Source organism: Dendronephthya gigantea, unplaced genomic scaffold (genome assembly GCF_004324835.1).
Source record: "Dendronephthya gigantea isolate DGI-Jeju-01 unplaced genomic scaffold, DenGig_1.0 000005F, whole genome shotgun sequence".
Classification (NCBI taxonomy): Eukaryota; Metazoa; Cnidaria; class Anthozoa; order Malacalcyonacea; family Nephtheidae; genus Dendronephthya; species Dendronephthya gigantea.
This window is the reverse complement of record NW_021163015.1, coordinates 3,520,780-3,540,679: the sequence shown is the minus strand read 5'-3', so window position 1 is coordinate 3,540,679 and position 19,900 is coordinate 3,520,780. Positions and strand designations below refer to the sequence as shown.

At 37.2% G+C, this 19,900-nt stretch overlaps 6 protein-coding genes across 7 annotated transcripts; 5 read left to right on the top strand and 1 right to left on the bottom strand.

Moving 5' to 3' along the window:
- Positions 1 to 79: 79 nt before the first annotated feature.
- Positions 80 to 2,179, top strand: LOC114516059. 2 transcript variants are annotated; one of them, XM_028535419.1, is made up of 3 exons: positions 80 to 270; positions 844 to 996; positions 1,080 to 2,179. In XM_028535419.1, the coding sequence occupies exons 2-3, from the start codon at positions 876 to 878 to the stop codon at positions 2,060 to 2,062; spliced, it is 1,104 nt and encodes a 367-aa protein (XP_028391220.1). In that variant the 5' UTR covers positions 80 to 270; positions 844 to 875; the 3' UTR covers positions 2,063 to 2,179. The 2 variants fall into 2 exon arrangements, with proteins under 2 accessions (XP_028391220.1, XP_028391221.1); XM_028535420.1 differs by lacking the exon at positions 80 to 270 and adding an exon at positions 449 to 623.
- A 255-nt stretch (positions 2,180 to 2,434) lies between these two features.
- On the top strand, positions 2,435 to 4,065 carry LOC114516196 (U4/U6.U5 small nuclear ribonucleoprotein 27 kDa protein-like). Its single transcript, XM_028535601.1, has 9 exons — positions 2,435 to 2,572; positions 2,816 to 2,896; positions 2,967 to 3,048; positions 3,123 to 3,158; positions 3,274 to 3,312; positions 3,393 to 3,433; positions 3,515 to 3,591; positions 3,668 to 3,732; positions 3,815 to 4,065. The coding sequence occupies exons 1-9, from the start codon at positions 2,527 to 2,529 to the stop codon at positions 3,867 to 3,869; spliced, it is 522 nt and encodes a 173-aa protein (XP_028391402.1). The 5' UTR covers positions 2,435 to 2,526; the 3' UTR covers positions 3,870 to 4,065.
- A 331-nt stretch (positions 4,066 to 4,396) lies between these two features.
- Positions 4,397 to 7,697, top strand: LOC114516195 (nuclear transcription factor Y subunit A-4-like). The gene is made up of 4 exons (XM_028535600.1): positions 4,397 to 4,792; positions 5,912 to 6,058; positions 6,196 to 6,350; positions 6,475 to 7,697. Exons 1-4 carry the CDS (start codon positions 4,511 to 4,513, stop codon positions 6,578 to 6,580), a joined length of 690 nt encoding a protein of 229 aa, XP_028391401.1. The 5' UTR covers positions 4,397 to 4,510; the 3' UTR covers positions 6,581 to 7,697.
- A 4,876-nt stretch (positions 7,698 to 12,573) lies between these two features.
- Positions 12,574 to 14,066, top strand: LOC114516010 (protein phosphatase 1 regulatory subunit 3B-like). Its single transcript, XM_028535355.1, has one exon. The coding sequence runs from the start codon at positions 12,835 to 12,837 to the stop codon at positions 13,534 to 13,536; it is 702 nt and encodes a 233-aa protein (XP_028391156.1). The 5' UTR covers positions 12,574 to 12,834; the 3' UTR covers positions 13,537 to 14,066.
- Positions 14,067 to 16,765: 2,699 nt separating this feature from the next.
- On the top strand, positions 16,766 to 18,055 carry LOC114516261 (protein phosphatase 1 regulatory subunit 3B-like). The gene has a single exon (XM_028535685.1). It carries the CDS (start codon positions 17,159 to 17,161, stop codon positions 17,783 to 17,785), a length of 627 nt encoding a protein of 208 aa, XP_028391486.1. The 5' UTR covers positions 16,766 to 17,158; the 3' UTR covers positions 17,786 to 18,055.
- LOC114516260 (protein FAM204A-like) lies at positions 17,980 to 19,864 on the bottom strand. The gene is made up of 5 exons (XM_028535684.1): positions 19,610 to 19,864; positions 19,256 to 19,349; positions 19,083 to 19,122; positions 18,910 to 19,012; positions 17,980 to 18,783 (listed from the first exon to the last, which is right to left on the bottom strand). Exons 1-5 carry the CDS (start codon positions 19,760 to 19,762, stop codon positions 18,544 to 18,546), a joined length of 630 nt encoding a protein of 209 aa, XP_028391485.1. The 5' UTR covers positions 19,763 to 19,864; the 3' UTR covers positions 17,980 to 18,543.
- Positions 19,865 to 19,900: the final 36 nt, after the last annotated feature.

Below are 19,900 nucleotides of genomic sequence, written 5' to 3'. Positions count from 1 at the left end.
TTGCAAAATAATAAAAGTTTGCAAAAAATAAGAGATTCTTCCAAGCATATGCATGCAGGCCATGCAGCGCAGTCATTGATAAATTAATCCCTGAATTTCCAGTTGCGTCTGCAAAATGTCGCGACATTTTTGACCGATGTTGCATGCGAAAGGTCATGTTCTTTGCGCGTTTGTAGACAACAAAAGATTGCGGATTTGTATCGAACTAAAATGATTGTTTTTCATTAATTGCTCAACCGATCCATGTTATATCATCCCTGAGAGGAAGCGGTAAGTAAACTAAGAGTTTTCTCAAGTTTATCGCGAAGAAAAAGTACAAACTTCAGTAGAAAACGCAGTGTTGTATAAATTTGCCGGTAGTTTGTATAGCCTTGGTGTTGTTTGGCGTGTAATCACTGTTGCTAACTAGAAGCGTCACGTCGGAATGTTTCACTGATTTAACAGTCACGCGTCAAACGTTTTGTCTTACAATTATAGATAGTTATTCAAATCATTTCTTATCATTTTTATTCGTAATTTAATGCTAAAGTTGAACTAAGTACACTTTTTTAGAACGCGTTCTGTAAACAAACATTAGGTGTTCAGCAAAAAGACATTCAACGAAATCTGTTACAACACCTGCGGTAATTGCAACTTCGTGCGTTCTAATTTGTTACATCATGTTACAAATTAAGCTTTATACATTCAGTTTATGAAAGCATTCTTCCTTGTCGCCTATATTGCAATAATATTTACAGGCTTAGGGTATTACTTTGGTTGTTAGGGACATAAGATTAAGGAAAGTAGATAGTTTAAATAAGCAGAATTACATTTCTGGTTTAAATCAATTGAAATATTTAATAGATTTTAACAGATTCTGTTGTGAGGAAGCAGAAATGGGTGCAACAGCAAGTATTAACTATGCAGCTGCCAAGAAATACAAACCTTCTGAACCAATTGAGGTGAAGTTTGACAAAGTAGTGAAATATGATGATGGTGATGAAAAACCCTTTCCAGGTTTGTCTGATGTTACCTAGAAGCACAAGTCTTATTTCTTACTTATACTTTACTGAAAACAATTTGTCCAATGTTGCTTCCAGATGACTTGCAACTGGTCCCAAAGAAACAACCACTTTCACTGCTTGCAACTGCAATTCGAATATTGGAAAAGAAACCTAAAGAACAGACCATAGCACATAATGATTACCTCCATAGCAACTATGCCAGACAAGCACGACCAAGAAGTGCCTATGTTGTGCTTAAAAAACCTACACAATCTTCATCAACTCTTAACTCATCGCATCAGAGGAGTACCCTATCGAATGGTATCATCCCTAAACAACAGAAAACAAAACAAAACTTATACATGAGTTTACTTCACCAAACTCCTGCTCGTGATCCAAAGTATGGAATGACGGTTCCATCGCGTCTCAGAACTCCCATGGACTATCATCTCCCTGCAAGACAAACAAAGGCTAACACTCTACCAAGATCCTCGGCAGGTGATGCCAAGAATGATAAAAGAAGGAGAGTGAATCACAAGCTATATTTAGACATGATTCGTCCTGCTATGATGTCGCCACAGTATCAGAAACTCAGTGCAACTAGAGGCCCACCAATGCAAAGAACCACTAGTAGACAATCGCAACTGCAACATACTCAGTTAACACCAAGACCTCCAAGTGGTGCGCAGGTGTTGAGGAGAATTGATCCAAATTCACGGGCTCATCAGCAGAGAGGTGCTCCAGTGTTCAGAGAACAATATAGACCACACAGAGAGGACTATACCACCCCTGTTAGTAGACCACCAACTGCTCAGAGACATTTGAGAGATGGTCACGGCAGCAGTTCAATGAACAGCAGTGTTCGTTCATTGCCACAGAAAGAACTACATTTTCCTCACCTTACAAGGAAAACAAAAGACGATGTTTCACTCAATTCATCACTGAATTCTAGAAGTCAAATTCCTAGAACACATCCAGACAATATTACTCCACTGTATTTTCGTAAATCTTTAGCCTTTAGTCCAAATTATGGACGCAGAGAATTACTGTCAAGCCCTTTGTCAAGTAGACGAACGTAATGTTATTTAAATATTTACTGTAACATAACTTATGTGCGTAACTTAAAGATATAATACTGACAATAGTCCTGGCAATTTCTTGCTAATTTAAAACGCAGCATTTTGAAGGCTAAGTAAATTTGTTTCAAATCTTGATATACGTAAAGTTTCAATTTCTGGATGCAATTACGGCGACCAAAAAAACGAGAACAGGGTAAGAAAACAGATCGTTATAAACAGCCCTAAACCTTCACCGTATTTTCACGCACCCCCACCGCACCGCACCTTCACCCCTAGGTAGCCCGAAGGGAGGGATGTACCTAACTTTGAGACGTGGGGGAACGTGGGGTATTTTAGATCCTCCAGAGGTTAATCCGAGCGGCAGTCCTGGGCCTGGGAACCAGTCAAGTCACAACAACAGGCACACTATAAAAGCGTGTGTTAGTCTTAATTTTTGACCAAAAAATTGTTTTTTATTTATTGAAATGGTTCGCAGCAGAAGTCGTAGTCGTTCACCGGACTCTAAGAGAGGTAATAGTTAAAGAAAAGGCTGCGAAAAGTCAACATGTCGTTATTTTTCATGTTTCATAATTAGGGTGATGAAAATGACTTTCCATTTTGTCAAGTCATCTCCACTTTATCATAAGTTTGCGTTAACATCTTGAATAACTGTGCGTCCAACTTTGCTGTCAGCCTTCACCTTACATAATACGGATGCATTCTTATGAGTATATATGAGCATATTTATTATGAATGCTTTCTCTATCAACATAGTTGAAAGAAAGAGATCTCACTCTCGAGAGAGAGATGCCAAAGATCCACCAAGAGACAAGGACAGAAGACGTGATGATTTTGGTACTCTTGTCAACATTCCATATTCCAACCATTTTTCATAACTGCAATTAATGAAGTCTGATTTATGTAGAACGACGACGCAGTCGCTCACCACCTAGAAGACATCGATCAAGATCCCCAAGGCGAAGGTCCCGGTCTCCAAGAAGACCAAGGTGCTTGGTCCATTATACTTAACACTTTGTTACCATGTGATTTCTTTCCAACTAAATATAAACTACTACTTTAGATCCAGATCACCACGAAGAAAACCTTCTCACAGCAGGTCAGCCAGACTCATTTTATATTAGTATATCCTTTCATAAACTAGTGCTAGACAATTTTCTTGCTGGGAAATTTTTACTTCAGTTGTTCAATTCCTTGTCAACCTGCTTCTTTAGCCGACCACAAGACGACGGAGATAGAAGGGATAAACCACGGTAATGTGTACTTATTTTTCCCAAATATTCCATAAAATATATCCCAGCTATGTTTGGAATCAGAGTGTTTCCCATTCCAGTGATAAAGACGAAAAAGGTCCTGCTGAAATGGATGTGGAAGGTGTGCAATAATATCAAATCATTTCTAGAAATATTTGGCTATTGGATTTACTATTACACTTCCCTTTAACTTGCACTTCAGAAGCTGCCGAGCCAGATGACAAAGAAAGTCTCGAGATGAAAAAGATCATGGGATTCTCTAATTTTGATACAACTAAAGTATGATGTAGCAAATTATTTTAAAATTACTTTCAACATTTCGTATTTGATTTCAACTCAATCCTTAAATATTCAGGGAAAATTCACATCAGGAGCTGCAAATGCAAGCTATGTGAACATAACTAAACCAAGAAAATACAGGTAAAAATCACAAATGGAAACTGAACATTTACTCAAGCCTTTACTGGTACTGAATGTAAACCTCTATATTTTCTATTTCCAGACAGTATATGAACCGTAGAGGAGGGTTCAACCGACCATTGGATTATGTCAACTAACTATATATTTCCTCTGATGTATATAAGACGATACAACACACTTTATATTGTATTTTATTTCAAAAGAAGACACTACAAAATACAGCTGGACACTCATAGTAACCTTTGCGGTGAAGGATGGGAGTGATTATTGGTACATTTGTGCAAAATTATGTAAAATAGTTTGAAAAAATGTGAATATCAATAAATCGATAAAAAAACAGAAACTTTCCTTTGTGGTTATATATTAATTTTAACTTAGAGAAATATTTCTATGATAGTATGATAGTAAACAGAATTATTCATAAAGGATAATCTTTAAGGATACACTTAGAGATAGTCATAATAGCAAGACCCACTGCCCTAAGTAGTGGAATCCCATGCCTTAAGGTGGGTGGGATAACAAGCAAGACTTTTGGTTAAAATATTGTCAAAACTCATGCAAATAAAGTTAGTATTGTTGAACATTATAAAGGCTAAAAAATGCTTCATAGTCGAATTTTACCATAAATTCCTGGATTTACGGGTAATTTTTATTGCCACAAAATTTGGTAATTTTTTCTTTGTTTTGGTAATTTTGATGACGCTCATTTAGTAATTGGCTTCGAAAGAAAATTTGCTCCCACCGCGCTTCGTATAAAAACTTCGAAAAACTACAAAACATGGAGACAGTCACCGCATCTTCTCCTCAGATCAACTTTGCCCAGCAAGGCACTGTAGCGGCGACGGCACAGACAACAACTGTGAGCCATCCTACAGCCGTGAATCTTATCGCACAAGACCAAAACAAAAGCCTCACGTACATTGTGGATCCAAGTCAAGCACAACACATACAAATGTTTGCTCCCGATCAACGCTTTGTTGCGAATTCTGTTGAATACAATCCTGTGACTGGAACATTAACAACAAGCGCTCTCCCAAATGGCAACCCACAGCTGACAGTTGTGAGTAAAAACAACGTTATTACCATTTAAATTCTGCCAAAAACTATCCCTTGAGACAAAGGCCTGCATGAGAACTTCGACGCGGAAGATATCATCCGCTTTCGCGTCCAAGCGACAGCCTCTTTTCTACAAGAATCTACTACGGTTTGATCGCTTTTTTTAGCGTAAAACGGTTAAACATTGTGTTTCTATTGAATTGTAATGAAAACATTGAACAGGTTAAAGAATTTTAACCAAAATGAGAGAACCAATCCAGACATGAGCTTCTCTTTCAATGTTCGCTCATTGGTCGAATGTCGCCTTGTGTGAAATGTACCAATCCAAGATCTTCTTCATCTTCATTGGATAATCTTTGTTTTTCTCTCATCAAGCGATAAATATAAAAGGTTTTGTGTCAAGGAGAGCGAATTACAAAAACACATCCCCTTTATCGCCGAAGTTTGAGTTCCATTTATTGTATTTTCAGACATGTTTATCGCGGCCATGAAAATTCTCTTGGCGTTCGCTGTGCGGGCTTTATATATGAAATGCCAGCTGAACAAATACACATTTTGCCATCGTTTAAAAACGCCTAAGATTCCCTACAAATATAAACTCTTTTTATCATAAGCTGGGCGAAATTTTAGGGTTAAAAAGCTGGTAAAATGCTTTCATTTTGACATGAATTTTATGCCTTTGGCATAAATTCTTAATTAATATTCGAATAAGCCCCTATTATTTATTTCACATCATGTTTCACTTTCAACCAAATGAAGATTTTTCCACATTGTAATGCTATTATTTTTTCCCATCCTTGTCTAGAATGACACTTAGTATTTTAGTATACTTAGTATACAAGAGCATAACAGTTTTTTGCATTCTTTTCTACTTATCAATGGAGACCCCAATAATTTAAAAATTGATCAAATTTTGCCATATGTTTTGGACACAAACCCTAGTTCATAATTCATTCAGAAGCATAGCAAACCAATACCGTTTTAGATGCACAGACAGCATATTATTCTTTAATAAAAACAGCAGTCATAAATGTGAACAAATTGAATGGTTAGATTATAGACTATGTATAATGACCACTCCCAATGGTAGCAATTACATGATTTTAAATTTTCATACATTTAGCCCCTTGCCGCACAGCGACTGCCGGTTGCTATGGAAACCTTAGATGAGCCTTTGTACGTAAATGCCAAGCAGTATCACAGAATTATAAAACGTCGTCAGGCAAGAGCGAAACTCGAAGCGGAAGGCAAAATCCCAAAACAAAGAAAGGTACTTTAGTTTTTTTGCTAATTAATCTTGCATAGTGTGGTTGACAGAGTTATGCCTCAAAAATATTGCCCTAACTGCCCATCTTATCTAGTTATCTTGTATTTTGACACTCAAAATACTTACACTCATTTTCCTAGAAATATTTGCATGAGTCTCGACACATGCATGCATGTCGTCGCAAGAGAAGTGATGGTGGTAGGTTTGTTACAAAACCTGGTGACCTTTTGAATATGTCCGGCTTACATAATGATCCCTCGACAATTGATCTAACAAATCAGAACAGAACAGAAAGGTATGAAGTTGGTTCTGTTTCATGTGACAGTTAGCTTGATGAATGCTAAATGAGATATATTATTAACCTTTATAAATGAAATTATTTCCTAAATGCTTAACTCTGTTATATTATTAACTTCTAGTCAACCACTTGCAGTGGCCAATATGCAGGTACCAGTGACAACGGCAGCTCTTCAGTCACAAGTGACAGCTGCTGAACAAGTATTGATACCAAACCCAAACACATAAGTTGATGAACATTGGTAATAAATGTATATATTGATGATATATTTAAGAGTCTTATTGTAAGAGCAATGCTTCTGAGGAGTACAAAAGGTTGTCATAGTTAAGGAATAATAATATCACAAGTGAACTTTCATTGTGTTCTTGCCAGTTCTCTACAGGAAGGCATTGGGTAGAAACATTTGTTGAAGACTCAGAAACATTTATTATATGGAACATATTATAATTATAAGCTTATATCTTTTCTGAGAGCTTTCTCAATAATAATAATAGTGGGGACAGAGTAGAGATGATGCAGAGATGTAATGCACTAACCAATAACCAATATTTGATGCTGGTGTCCAATATTTTGGCTGCTGTTGTGTTGAACAACCATCTATGCGAGAAACTAGCATACTACACGAGTCACTCACCCTTGAGTCACTCAGGAATTTTCTTTCTTTCAGAACATTTTCTTTACATCTCTGTATCATCTCTCCTCTGTGATGGCCATAGAACTAAATTGGGGATGTAGAAACTCTCCTTCCAGCCAGTATACCATTGATTAGTACCATTGAAACACCACTACTGCATGATCAGTTACCAGCAAGATCTTTTCATATTACGGTTCATATCAAAGTTTACTTTGGTGTGTAATATTGCCTTATCAGATCAATGTATTATAAATGTAAAGTATTCATAAAACGTTCAGTTATATTAAGTGAAAAATAAGACCAACTATTATGTGAGATACATCTGAGGTAAAACAATATTAATAATTCCAGGTTAAACCACAGGCACAGCGTGTCTGTCGTCGTACCCAGTCCCCAGCCTAGACACTAGGCCTTTAGACCTATTTCTCTCTGTTTTACACTCAAGAAGACTACGAATAAAACATACTTGCGGAGAGATGCATACGACTGCGCTAGACCTTCTGCACATCCTATACTGCTGGGAAAACTGAGTGAACGTGGACACTCCCTACTTGCAGTCTGCCAGCCTGCGTGACAAAGACGCCCCCGATTAAAAATTGGGCAGCAACCCCCCCCTCCTCAATTAAAATTAATTGCCTGATAAACGCCTGGAGGTTAACCCCGAAATGTCTAAACTAAATCAAGTCTTTCCATAACACCACTCTTTATTAAAATGAATACTTTATTCTATAATACACTGCGATAGCCTGATAAAACAGTCGTGATCTCTCGCACGTCTTGTCGCTTTTAACGTCAGTCAGGCAATCGTAATTGACGCATAAGCTTGCTTCCCGATAATTGAAATGAAAGATTCTGAATTGCCGGGGATGAAAAGAACAGAAACCGCACGGATATTGAGCTCCTAAATTTAGCCGACAGACAGACGAGTCTGCTTATGTACGTCAGAAGTTAAATTATATCGATAACATCATAAAAAAATGGAATAAACCCATTAACCGTTCCTGCAATTACATTTGTCTAAATTAAACTGTTTTTGTTTCGAGGTTCAATAAAGTTGTTTATGTGAGTAAAAATAGTCCTGGCTTATCGAACACTAGAACTACATTCAGTCCAAAGAATAGCTACACCAGCTGGGTCTGGGCTTCCAGAGCTACATACTGCAAAAAAATATGATTGGGATGATAATGAAGATACAATCTTAAGTGCAAATCTGAAATAGTTATTCTTGAATGCAACAAAGAATCTTTTCACTGTTCAGTATGAACAATTTACCTGACCAAGTCATTGTTAAGGTTCGCCTCTACAAATCACCTATTAAAATCATCCTGATTTGGTTGTTGGTTTGATGAAAGCCGTAGCTGTATGTGTAGGCGAAAAACAGGCAGAAAGCCCAGGTGCGAGACTAGTCCTACCCGAACTATCGTAATGATTTCCTTACCATTAGCGTAGGCTCACCTTTCGAAATCCCTCAGATGCAGAAAACGTGACATGGAGGCGTAGATAATCGTGCATGAGTGTTTTGCCACAGTTGGACGTCGAGGTGTACGTGTTTTGCTGCGGGTTTGTGCCACTGAGCTATAATATAATTCCTGGAGGACCGGCTCCTAATGTTTTGAAATACAAAAAGTGAAGCAAAAAACATGGCGGATTTTGGCCTTTGCTGACGCCAGATTGACGCCACTGGTTCTTATTTGCAATGGTAGTTACCACTGACCAACCGCGATCCAAAGCATGAAAAAATGCGAGCACCCTCCTGGTTTTCGATAAAAACAGGATTTTGTTTTTACGAAATTTTTTGTTTTTGAACAAAAACATGATTTTTTTTCCTTTTTTGCTGGTTCTTTTCAACTTCAACAAAGAAGCAGCTATTTGCTCTGCTTGTTCCTACCGCAATTTACTCATTAAAGAGGAAATTTTTGGCGATTTGCACTCAGGTAAGAGTTTTAAAAAGGCTTTCGCAATTTTGATGTTTGAACTCTGAACGTCAAGTAAAAAATATAGCTTCGTAGTTCGACGGCTATGAAAGATCTGAAAACAGAAATGATAAATTTACTAACATTTAATTTGTTTAACTAAACATATTTCTATTAATATTTGTTTATCCATTATATTTTACACTGATTTAAATCCATGTAGTTGAGCCAAAACTAAGGTCTAACCAGATCAATCATCAATGTGTCTATAGCCCATCTTTTCATGAAAAATCATACAAGATATATTAGATCAAAGTATATAAAGGATGCAATAGGAACAAAAATATAATCTGAAGGAGCAAGGTCTGAGAATAACTTGCCTAAATTCACTCACACTTCCAACTGAGGCATCATCATGGCCTCAGTGGCTGACACTAAATTATCTGTACTAATTTTGTCAACACTTACAGGGTGTATTATACATACAGTTAATCTCTGACATATCTTTCTTTTTGCAGGCATAACATAGGGTTTGGTAGATCAAGTGGAGGCATGTTATGCAAAATTCTGGAGAATTAAATTCAGACAACCATACTATTATACCCATGAACTACACACATTCTTAAATACAGAAACTGTTTTATTATTTTTACAACTTACAATGTTTTATTAAAAGAAAATAAATATTACAATTGGTAAGCCTTTGTTTATTTCATTTCCAAAGAACCTTTCCAGTCATTGCAGGCTAATCTGACAGAAGCTGGTTAGCCCCTTTTGCATATAATCAATAATAATTACCATGGCTATCTTGGCCTATAAACATCCCTGGTTCTAATCTTCCTTAATGCAGCCTCTGCATTATCATTTGCAAATATAGAAAAGCATATGACCTGCACAGGGGCCATAATTATTGGTTTTATACCATGGAAAGAGCATACAGGGCCATAGCTAGAAGCTTAATTGGGGGGGTGCATATTCATATATTCGTCGTATGCCCGAATGATTTCTTTTGTATGCTATTGTTCCTATGGTATATAAACATGAATATATAAATATACACCCCCCCAATTAAGCGGTCTAGCTATGGCCCTGAGAGCATAGCCTGTGCAGTCAGACAATTATAGTGTTGACCACTGCATGGTGCTGACTCCTGGAAGCTTTCAATTTAATAGTTCATCCTTATAGGTATAAGCTAATAAGCTCATCAATATACATGATATATGCTGATATAGTTCAGTACAGAAAAACTATTTCTTCTGGCTAATGAAATCCAGCTAAACAAATAGGCAGGCTACCCTTGGTTGAAATTGCACATCTTCATCCTCCCAATGATTCTTAGCCTCTGTTTCTTTGGACTTGAATTTACATTATGTTACCTTTTAGCGTTCTTTGGAAGAAAATGCCTGTAATATATGTATGTAATATGTAAAATAAATTACTTCCAAACTATAGGGTAATCTTTTTAGTAGTTGTTCAAACTTCAAACTATACATTTGACTTCTCGTGCCGCCGTCTTTTGGTCAAATATTAAAATATATAAGCAACGACATCTATCTAAAGACTGTTAACGAAAAAAAATGGTGAAATTTTATCGAAAAAATGAAATTTATGAATAATATATTTACCTGTCAGTCAACTGCATTTTCGTTTCGGCAAATTTCTTGAAGTTTTATTATATATCTGGACTCTGGTATTTGTTTCCTGTTTTTGACAGAAGTAACGTGTACGACTTTCATATCTTCACAAAAACGTCGAACGATATCTCATCAAAAAGTTTTCAGTTCAAAAATATTGACTGACGTTTAAATTTTTTTCGGAAAATATAATAATGAGAACTGAATACTATTTTTAACAAAAACCAGGGGGGACCAGTGCATTTGTAGCGGGCTCAGAATTGAGCCTTGGTCAGTGGTAACTACCATGGCGAATAGGAACCAGTGGCGTCAATCTGGCGTCAGCAAACGCCGAAATCCGCCATGTTTTTTGCTTCACTTTTTGGTCGCGAGCCGGTCCTCCAGGAATTATATTATACACGGCTAAAAACTCATCAGGTTGTTGCATCAACATCGAACAATGTTGTGCTGCCCATATTGTTCAGAGTTGTTATCAACTTGGAACAATATTGTTACACCCGATTCAGTTCCAACAATATTGTTCCAAGTTGATAACAACTCTGAACAATGTGGGCAGCACAACATTGTTCGATGTTGTTCATATCAATGTTGCATCAACCTGATCGTTTTTAGCCGTGTAGCTCAGTGGTTTGTGCCCAGCAGTAGACTTTACACTGATATCACTTTTCTGACCATCTCTACAGGAAGACTTCATGTAAGCTGATTCAGGTGCGAATAAACGGTGACAGGAGGATATGTTAGTGTTTTCTAAGCACGTAATGCAACAGATGATCAGATCATCACCATACCATTTAAAGTCTAAAAAAACCGGACACGACGCGGCAAGATGAGAGGAGAATTTTCGTTTTTTACAGAACATATAGTCTTTCTTATAGTCTTATAATTCTGAAGGGAAATCAGCACCAGATCAGTGCGTGCATGTGGGCCGTGAATTTCATTGACCACTTCTTCTTGACAACATGTCAAGTAGAAAAAGGATTATATTCTTAAGTTTGTTTTTTCTTTCTGGTGTTCGTCTCAATAACAAGTTAAAAAAGTCTTCTCTCTGCCCGGCCTGGCTGTTTAATGGGAAACAGCGATGATCTAGTTCTTTGTGGTGCAGCGCTATCCTCACAATACGAAAATAGGTTAGGACTCAGGTGCATCAAATAATTCAAATTCACTTGTCAAAGCGTAATGGTTCCTTATTTAAGTTCTATCATTCTCTCATCATGCCGCTAAACTCCGTTTGTAATATTCGTCATAATCATAAGTACTTCCTGTATATTTATGGTACATCCGAGTGATATTTTCTCCATGGTATTAAAAATATCCTGCAAGTCATGTCGTACGACATGCGCCTTGAAAGACCCTCCAAGCAGCTTGAATCATCGTTCTTTATTCGCACCTGACACTCGTCTTCTTCGTGCTGCAACTGAGAGTCTGAGCTGCGGTTGTAAAGAAGTGAAAGAGTACATACATAGCTGATATTGACTGTCGAATAACATGATTTGGCTTTAATCCAGAGTAGTACACGATATTTTGTGTGCTAAAAGTGCTGCTGCTGTGCTGCACGGCAGTTATTAGCGTATACACGTTATGGCATCAGCAGGTTTTAGTCATATGTGCGGATTATTTTGAGGAGCAGATAATTTAATTGAACGCGGCTGGCAGCTGCTTTTGTGTGAAAAGATTTCTCGGAGTTTCCAAATTAACTTCCCTATTAAGATCGAAAGCTCTGCCAATATCTTTCGTGTACGCCCGGCTTAGGTATGGGAACTGCTAGCGCTAAACGGGGTCGAATGCGTACTTCAAATATAACCTGAATCATTTGCACTTACGTTAAATTAAGCCGTGCATGTATTTTTGTTCCTAAATTATCGATAATTTTGCAGTGTTTATAGCGCCTCGATCAAGTTAATACGACCCCTGTGGGGCATTGAACTGCATTGACGTTCATCGATGAAACATCTCAACGATTCTTGCTATTTTTCTTTCCAGAATCTAAAACAATATATGCGTGGATACGTGGGGGCGAACACGTCTCTGGGATGTGATTGGTTGGACTGTCGATCCCCACTCATATTTAAATGCCGTGTCATGAATAAATTTTAGACCTTTGCCAGAGTATTATTTACATTTTGAGGATTACATTAAATACGGATGTCAAAATCGTGCAACTTGGCAGTACAGGTTAGGCAAGGGTCTGCCAAGATCTGAGCGCTTTCTCGTACAGAAGGACAATCACGACACAAGTGATCAGTTTTTGCGTACAGAGAAAGAAACAGATCCCCATCAGTCATACAGGAATTTGCTATGTGATGGTTGTCAGTTCTGTGGACGTGTTTTGTAGGCTTTCGAAAGATCTTGAAGTGAACAACAAAGAAATATCTCATAAGATTGAGAAGAAGACGGAAAAAAGACGATGCAAGTCGGTATCGTTTGCAGATACGAAAGGTCTGGCTTTAACATCGACGTTCTTCTTCACGAAAGATGATCTATCGCCTCCTGTGACGCGTCGTAGGTCAGCCTGTACACGAATAAAAGACAACAAACAGCAAAGTGAACCAGGTCAACCTGCAGCAAGATTGCTCAACTTTACTTTAAATACCTCGTATAAAGAGATTCAAAATAAAGTTGAAACGACAAACGTTTGCTTTGAGATTATAATTTGCTACACGTTTGGAATCTACGGGCGAATTCGCGTGAAGAACATTGCGTATGAGAAACTCGTATCTGTGAGATACACCTTTGATGCATGGCAGTCAAGTAAAGAGGAAACAGCGAAATACATTTATGGAGCAAGTACTGACACCACAGACACTTTCTTCTTCCATATTCGTCCGCCAAAGACAACCACTGGCACTGACCGCAAGATGGAATTTGCAATCCGTTATCGGGTTTGTGGTCAAGAATTTTGGGACAACAATTTCGGCGATAATTATCGTTTGGTCTACTACAAGACTACGAAACTCACAACGGATCTGTCTTTGCATAATGATCTTCCTGATAGAAATATCTAGGATTATTGCCCAATGAATGATAGTATAATATAGAGTTATTGTGTGAGTGAAGATGTGTAATGTTGTAGAGAATGATCGTCGACTGAAAATTCTTGTTGAATGTCGCGGAAAGAATGAGATACGACAGCCGAGTGTGAACTCAAGTTGATATCATTTGTGTAGATAGAGCTTTGTATAGAATTGAAATTTCCCAGTGTAACTGCATAATCATAAAGCCTTTTAAAGTTTTGTAAATAAAATAAGCAAAAAGAAAAGTTGGCGTAAGTCCTTTATAATCCCTCGGCTTTGAAAGTCAACAAATGTCATCAATTTACGCTTCACCTGGCCTGCTACTAGAGAATAAGGTTTGGTGCTTTGAAGATTGTGGACAGAAAAACATCGATATAGCTCCGGAAGACGTGTTAAAATTGATTAAAGGCTAGCTTTTTAATATAAGATATGCGCATCTGTATTTCTTATTTTATTAACATCTCGTTTTTATGACATCCTTAACTTCCAAGGCCATCTGCCGCTTTATCCAATCTTGAAGACTGTAAAATTGTGTAAACTAATTGGTCGGAAGGTCGAGTAAAGCGAAATGAAATAACCGAATAAGATTTCTAGTTCTTCCATGCTTGCTGGTGTAATGAATGATGCTTGCTAGTGAATGAGTGATCTACACTGCATGAGTCTGTCTCTTAGCACAGTTCATTTTGCAATTAAGTTCATTAGGATTCTAAATTAATTTATATCAGTATATAACGACCAAAATGTCTGCTGTTAGATAACTCACATGTTTGCTAATGATAGTCGTTTCTCCTTTAATTCTTGTTCCACGTCATTCGCCAGCATATATCCTTACATGAAAGAAGAGGGGATACATTGATTACATTCAAGACATAAGAATGGCTAGATCAAGCTTGCATATACTTGCGCTATCTATGACTGCGCATCATGCATGCATACATGCATGTACAGTACAGCACACAAAAATAAAAGCAGGTGAATGAGTTTACTGTACAACTAAAACTAACCAATATATCTCACAATCTAACTCAGTTCTATCTGCATTTCTACAAACTCTTCTAGTTATCCTAAAACATGTTGCGCTGTGCCGTGTGTTTTTGATAAAAAAAAAGATCCACGTAGTCTTGTAATGCTTGCACTCCACAGAGAGCCAGAATTGGGAAGAGAGAGAGTTCTATACCTGAGCATCAAACAGAATGAATCATTCATATATAGTTTTATATACAAGTTAAAAGTGAACTAGTTATCACCGCATACAATAGTTCCGTTTCATCTGATAAGTTTTGTCTGAGATTTTCCATGCATTTATTCTTTAAATGTGCTGTCATAGCGACAATATTAGACCCGCGTGAAAGCATGCATCTATTCAAGAAATAGTTCAAGAAATAGAAGACTTAGAAATAGAAGCAAAAAACCCAGATGCATGCAGCGAACTATATTCAACTGCGACATGCGTTAAACAATGTGCAGCAAAGAAATGCATTCCGATTAAAAAAAGGTCTTGTGTATAATGCGTTTGTTTTGACATCTATACAGACTATGGCTCTGATTCTTTATATCAGCAGTTGTGAAAGCAGCTGAGAAATATAATATTTCAAAACAGAAAAAGTGGAACATATTCGTGCGTAGAAACACGCCTGGAATCTGTTGTTTTGAAATGTTGGCGCTGATAATTTCAGAGTAATTCTAAATGGAGTATATTATTGGTCTATAAAAAAACATTCAACGACTTCTAGCTTAATTGAAAATCATTTTTTTAATTGTTCAAAAATGCCGCATAGCTAGCTTTAAATAGCACGCTTTAAAAGCGTGCGTGCATGTTGATGCTATCATGTTTTGATCTGAGTAAAATAAATATTCACGTGTTGTTATTCGGAAGCTGTTACTCATAATAGTATAAGGACAAGCGAACATTCAGTGAATCTGCGAATGAACAAACCTATGACCCATATTATACTGATTCCATGATTCCATCTTGTAAGCAATCCAAAAACAGCAATATTTATAGAATATATAAAAGTTGACATTAGACTGAGCGCACGCACAGCAGGATTGCATTGGTAAAAAACTTTCCTATAATTAACCAATATTCTATATAGCTACCCAAAGCTTTTTCCACATGTTAACATTCGTGCAGGTATTTGTTATATTTTGCAATTCTAGTGAAAGTAGGAAAATGAAACCATTGAATTAAAAAGTCGTCAAAATCTAATACCTATGATCTAAATATAAATTGCAATTAAGGTTGATAATAATTATTACTGCATGAAGTTTTCTGCTCATGCGTAATGTAGATCGTTATGACTTGATGACTCGCTAGTCTTGAATGAAGGCTTTAACGAAACGGTTCCATCTTTGGGCAAAAGGTGGGATAAACTAATTTTGAAGTAAGGCAAAGTCCCTACACGAATATGAACTTCATTTTACGAGGTATTTCAGAAATATCAATTTAGATAACGTTTCAGCAATGTTTTGGAGCTTTATTCCCTGTTTCCAAATCACTCTTCAATAATCATTCAGAAGGTTCTGGTTACAACGGTTCCGGAATGCTACGAATTTTAAGCTGCTTGTTTGAATAAATCGGACAAATAGGATAAGTGGCAAAGAAGCCAGATCCGGTTTAAACGGAAAATCAGTCAAGTACAGTACTGATTTTACATCTGACATCTGCTTATATCCAAGAGTTTTAACTTCGTGCGCAGTTTCTCAAAAAATAGACAGTCATTTACAGCGTATTATGCACAAAGAAACAAGGAATAGGGGAAGCATGGACACACTTTGATGATGGAAATTTCCCTCGGCGATACTCGAGTCGCGAGGGAGGTCAGTTTTTAAAGAAAACGTTGTACAACAACACTTAAGTTAAGGGGGGACCGCTATTGACATTTTGTGCGATTAAACTGATTTATATCTGTCATGTTGGAGAATATATTAAGAATACAAGACAATATTGTATTGATTTATATGTTTTTCAGCATTAGTCAAGCATCATAAGCGCCCAGGGAAACTTTACATCTTCCCGCCTGAGATTTAAGAACGTGAAAATATGAATCTTTGGAAGTTCCAAATTCCTGCTTTTTGTCACCAATAGATGTGATCACAATTTTTTTTAACCTTTCTCTTCAGGTAACAAATTCTTGAATGATATGAATTACTGCCTTTTGTTCGGTATGGCTACACTAACAAACACTACAACGAGGCTGATTAATGATTAATCAAATGCCTGTGTCTCCACTGGTAATTGGTCAGACCTGACGAGGGAATGCAATACCAAAGTTGACCTGTTGTGACACTAATTCCGAAAAGCCATATTCGCAACAATAAAATATGAAGTTCACCATAGTAACCTCCCACGCTAGTCTGAATATCCCAGCAGGCAGGGAGCAAATGCGCACGGCGTGTCTTTCACGGGAACACTTTAAAAAACGCTTGGTGATTGGCACAAATGACATTATATAATTACACATCGTTATATAACAAACTTGGGCAAGAAATATTAAACATTTCGAGAAGAAACAAAACAAAGTGAAGTTATAAAGTGATGTTACTTCACAGCAGACTGCCGTCAATCAAACTAGTGCGGAGAGCCAAGCAGTAGAAATTCATCCAAATCAATATGACTGCAGTTAACTGCTCACCGAGGCATATCACCAATGTTGACTCTACCTTGAATATCACACGAAGTAGAAAGTCTGTTCATTTTGCCGATACGAAAGGACTTGCGCTCGTTTCAACCTTTTTCTTCACGAAGGAAAGAACGTCACTCAATATTCCCAGCAAGAAAGAGCAATGGAGAAGATTGGCAACGGCATTCATCGGCTTCAGACAAGCTAAATCTAATGGGGAAATTTCGACCTTACTCAACTACAAATCACCGATTCCAGCCAGAGAATTTGAAGAGAACATTCAAAAGAATAATATATGTTTAGAGAAAACATACTGCAACGAGAATGGAGTCTACGGTCGACTACAAGTTAAGAATATAGCATTTGAGAAAGACGTCTCCGTGAGATACACTTTCGATTCCTGGAAGACGTTTGAAGAGAGCAAGGCGAGCTTCATTCCAGGCGCTAGTATAGAAGACACAGATACGTTCTTCTTTCATATTCCTCGACCAGTTCCGAACTTAGAGAACTCATGTGGGCAAAAATTAGAGTTTGCATTTTGCTACAAGGTGAACTGGGGTATTTATTGGGATAATAACTTCGGTGATAACTACAGGTTGATATATCGATCAGCGTGAATGAATTGCAACATAGATCACCGGTGGCCTTTGACAGTCCTTGAGGCTGAACGAGTCACAAAGCTTTTTGCAGAACAGACTGTCAGGCGATTTACGTCAATAGGTGAAGTATCCTGTTTCCTGGTGTGCATGGAATAAAACTAAGAAATTATATATTCTAAGGAATTAAAAAAATTAGAAACTATTTATTCATTGCTTTTAGGATGCGTAGGTAGGGAATTGCGTTTTAAACTGCTTAACTTATGTGTCATTAAATAAATTTTTTTTTTTACCGCTCACGTGTATGTACAATTTTATCTAGAAAGTGTTCTATCACATTGGCTGCACGTGAAGTTTAAGTGCTGTTCACGTGGGCTAGTAATGGTCAACATCGTTTGCCGTTAATCATAATGACAGACAGACACAAACCCACGGAATCATAATGGCTTCTTTCACTTTATTAAAATACAGCCATTTTAAGACGGGTAAAATCCATTCTGAGATCAGTAACAAGAAATTTTATGCAAGTCTGAATAATACAACAAAGTCTTTCTCTCTCGAGCTCTCGTGCTGTCAAATATCTTGTCAAATATTTCTTGTTTTATTTCCGTCACTATGGTTTCTTTCTAATCGCTTGATCCAAAGACGCTGCTTCGTGGAGCTTCACTCGCACGTAGACACACGGAAAAAATCAATTCTGTTCAATGTTTAAAGAACAACTAAGATCCACATCACGTACGTTTGAAGTTTTTTTAATACGGAACTTTAGATATATCTCTTCACATATTTCCTTTACTCTCCCACTTCTCTTTCTGTTCAAATCCCCAAAGCAATTTCTTCTTCTTTTTAGATTTTTTCAGTTTTTCTTCAAGTTCTTTTTGTTTCTTGTATTCTCTTACTTCAATGGCATCTGCAATCTTTACACTCAGTTCTTGTTCAGATATCTCATCACTTAATTTTTCTGCTTCAGAGAAATTACCCTCCATCAGGGCTTCATCTAGTCTCTCTTCCAGCTTTGACTAAGTGGAACCAATACAAATAAAGTAAAATTAATCCAACTAACAGGCAGTGATGACAGACAGGTTTGTAAAATCATTAGTCATTTTACTGAGCTTAAAATATATAATAAAACTCATAATATTAACCTTTGATTTTTGTTTTGAAGTACTATCTTGATTTAAATGAATATTAGCATCGATATTTGAGGAAAGCTCACTCCAAGGTTCTCTGTTGTCTTTCAGTATTTCCCTAAAAGATGTTTAGATAGAGTTAGAATCACAATAAATATAGGGAATATAAAAGATCAATAAACTCTCACCTGGTGGATTTCTTTACTGTTTGTGAACTGCATGCATCATCTTGAGTAACAAAAAACAGGTATTGAAATTCAAATAGTTTGTGCGGCCCTCAATTAGCAAAATGCTAGATGATCTGTTGCACAACTAAAGATTTTCTTTATTAAAATGATTTATGGTTTGTTTCAACACTGACCATCATTGATGGTCTTCCTCGGCCGTTTCCGTCTTGTCTTTTCAGGCAATGCTTTGCACATTTCTTGCCGTCTTTCTTTTAACTTTTGAAATTTCTAATAATTTCAAAGATGAACAAGATTCTCATCTTTAAATCCTTTCCTGTATTGATATCATTATTTCTTTATTGCAACCCCCCCCAACACTCTATCCTTGGAGGAACCATCCCCTCCCCCTTTCCTTATCCCTCCCTGCATTCCTTCCCTTTCATTCACTCTCTTGCCTCCCTCACCCCTCTTCCCTCCCTCCAGTTTACCCTCCCCACATCCCCTCTTACAACCACTAATTGCGGTGGTTTATTCATAACTTTTAATACCAGCCATTTCTCTGCTGCAACATTGGAGGGCTTCTCTTTCAAATGTTTATCTGTCAAACTCTCCTTTCCTTGTTCACAAAGATTTTCACGAACATCTCTTTCTTCATCTTCCGTGAAAGAAATGCTTTCTGGCGGTGCAACTTGCGAGTACATAAGAAGCTGAGACTCGTTCTTTTTACTGTTTAAAGCAGTACAAACTTTAAAGTTTAAATGCCTCCATTTAAATAGACCGCGCAAATTTTAAGAGACTGAGTACCATCATAAGATGTTACAATTTAAGATCACGTGGTG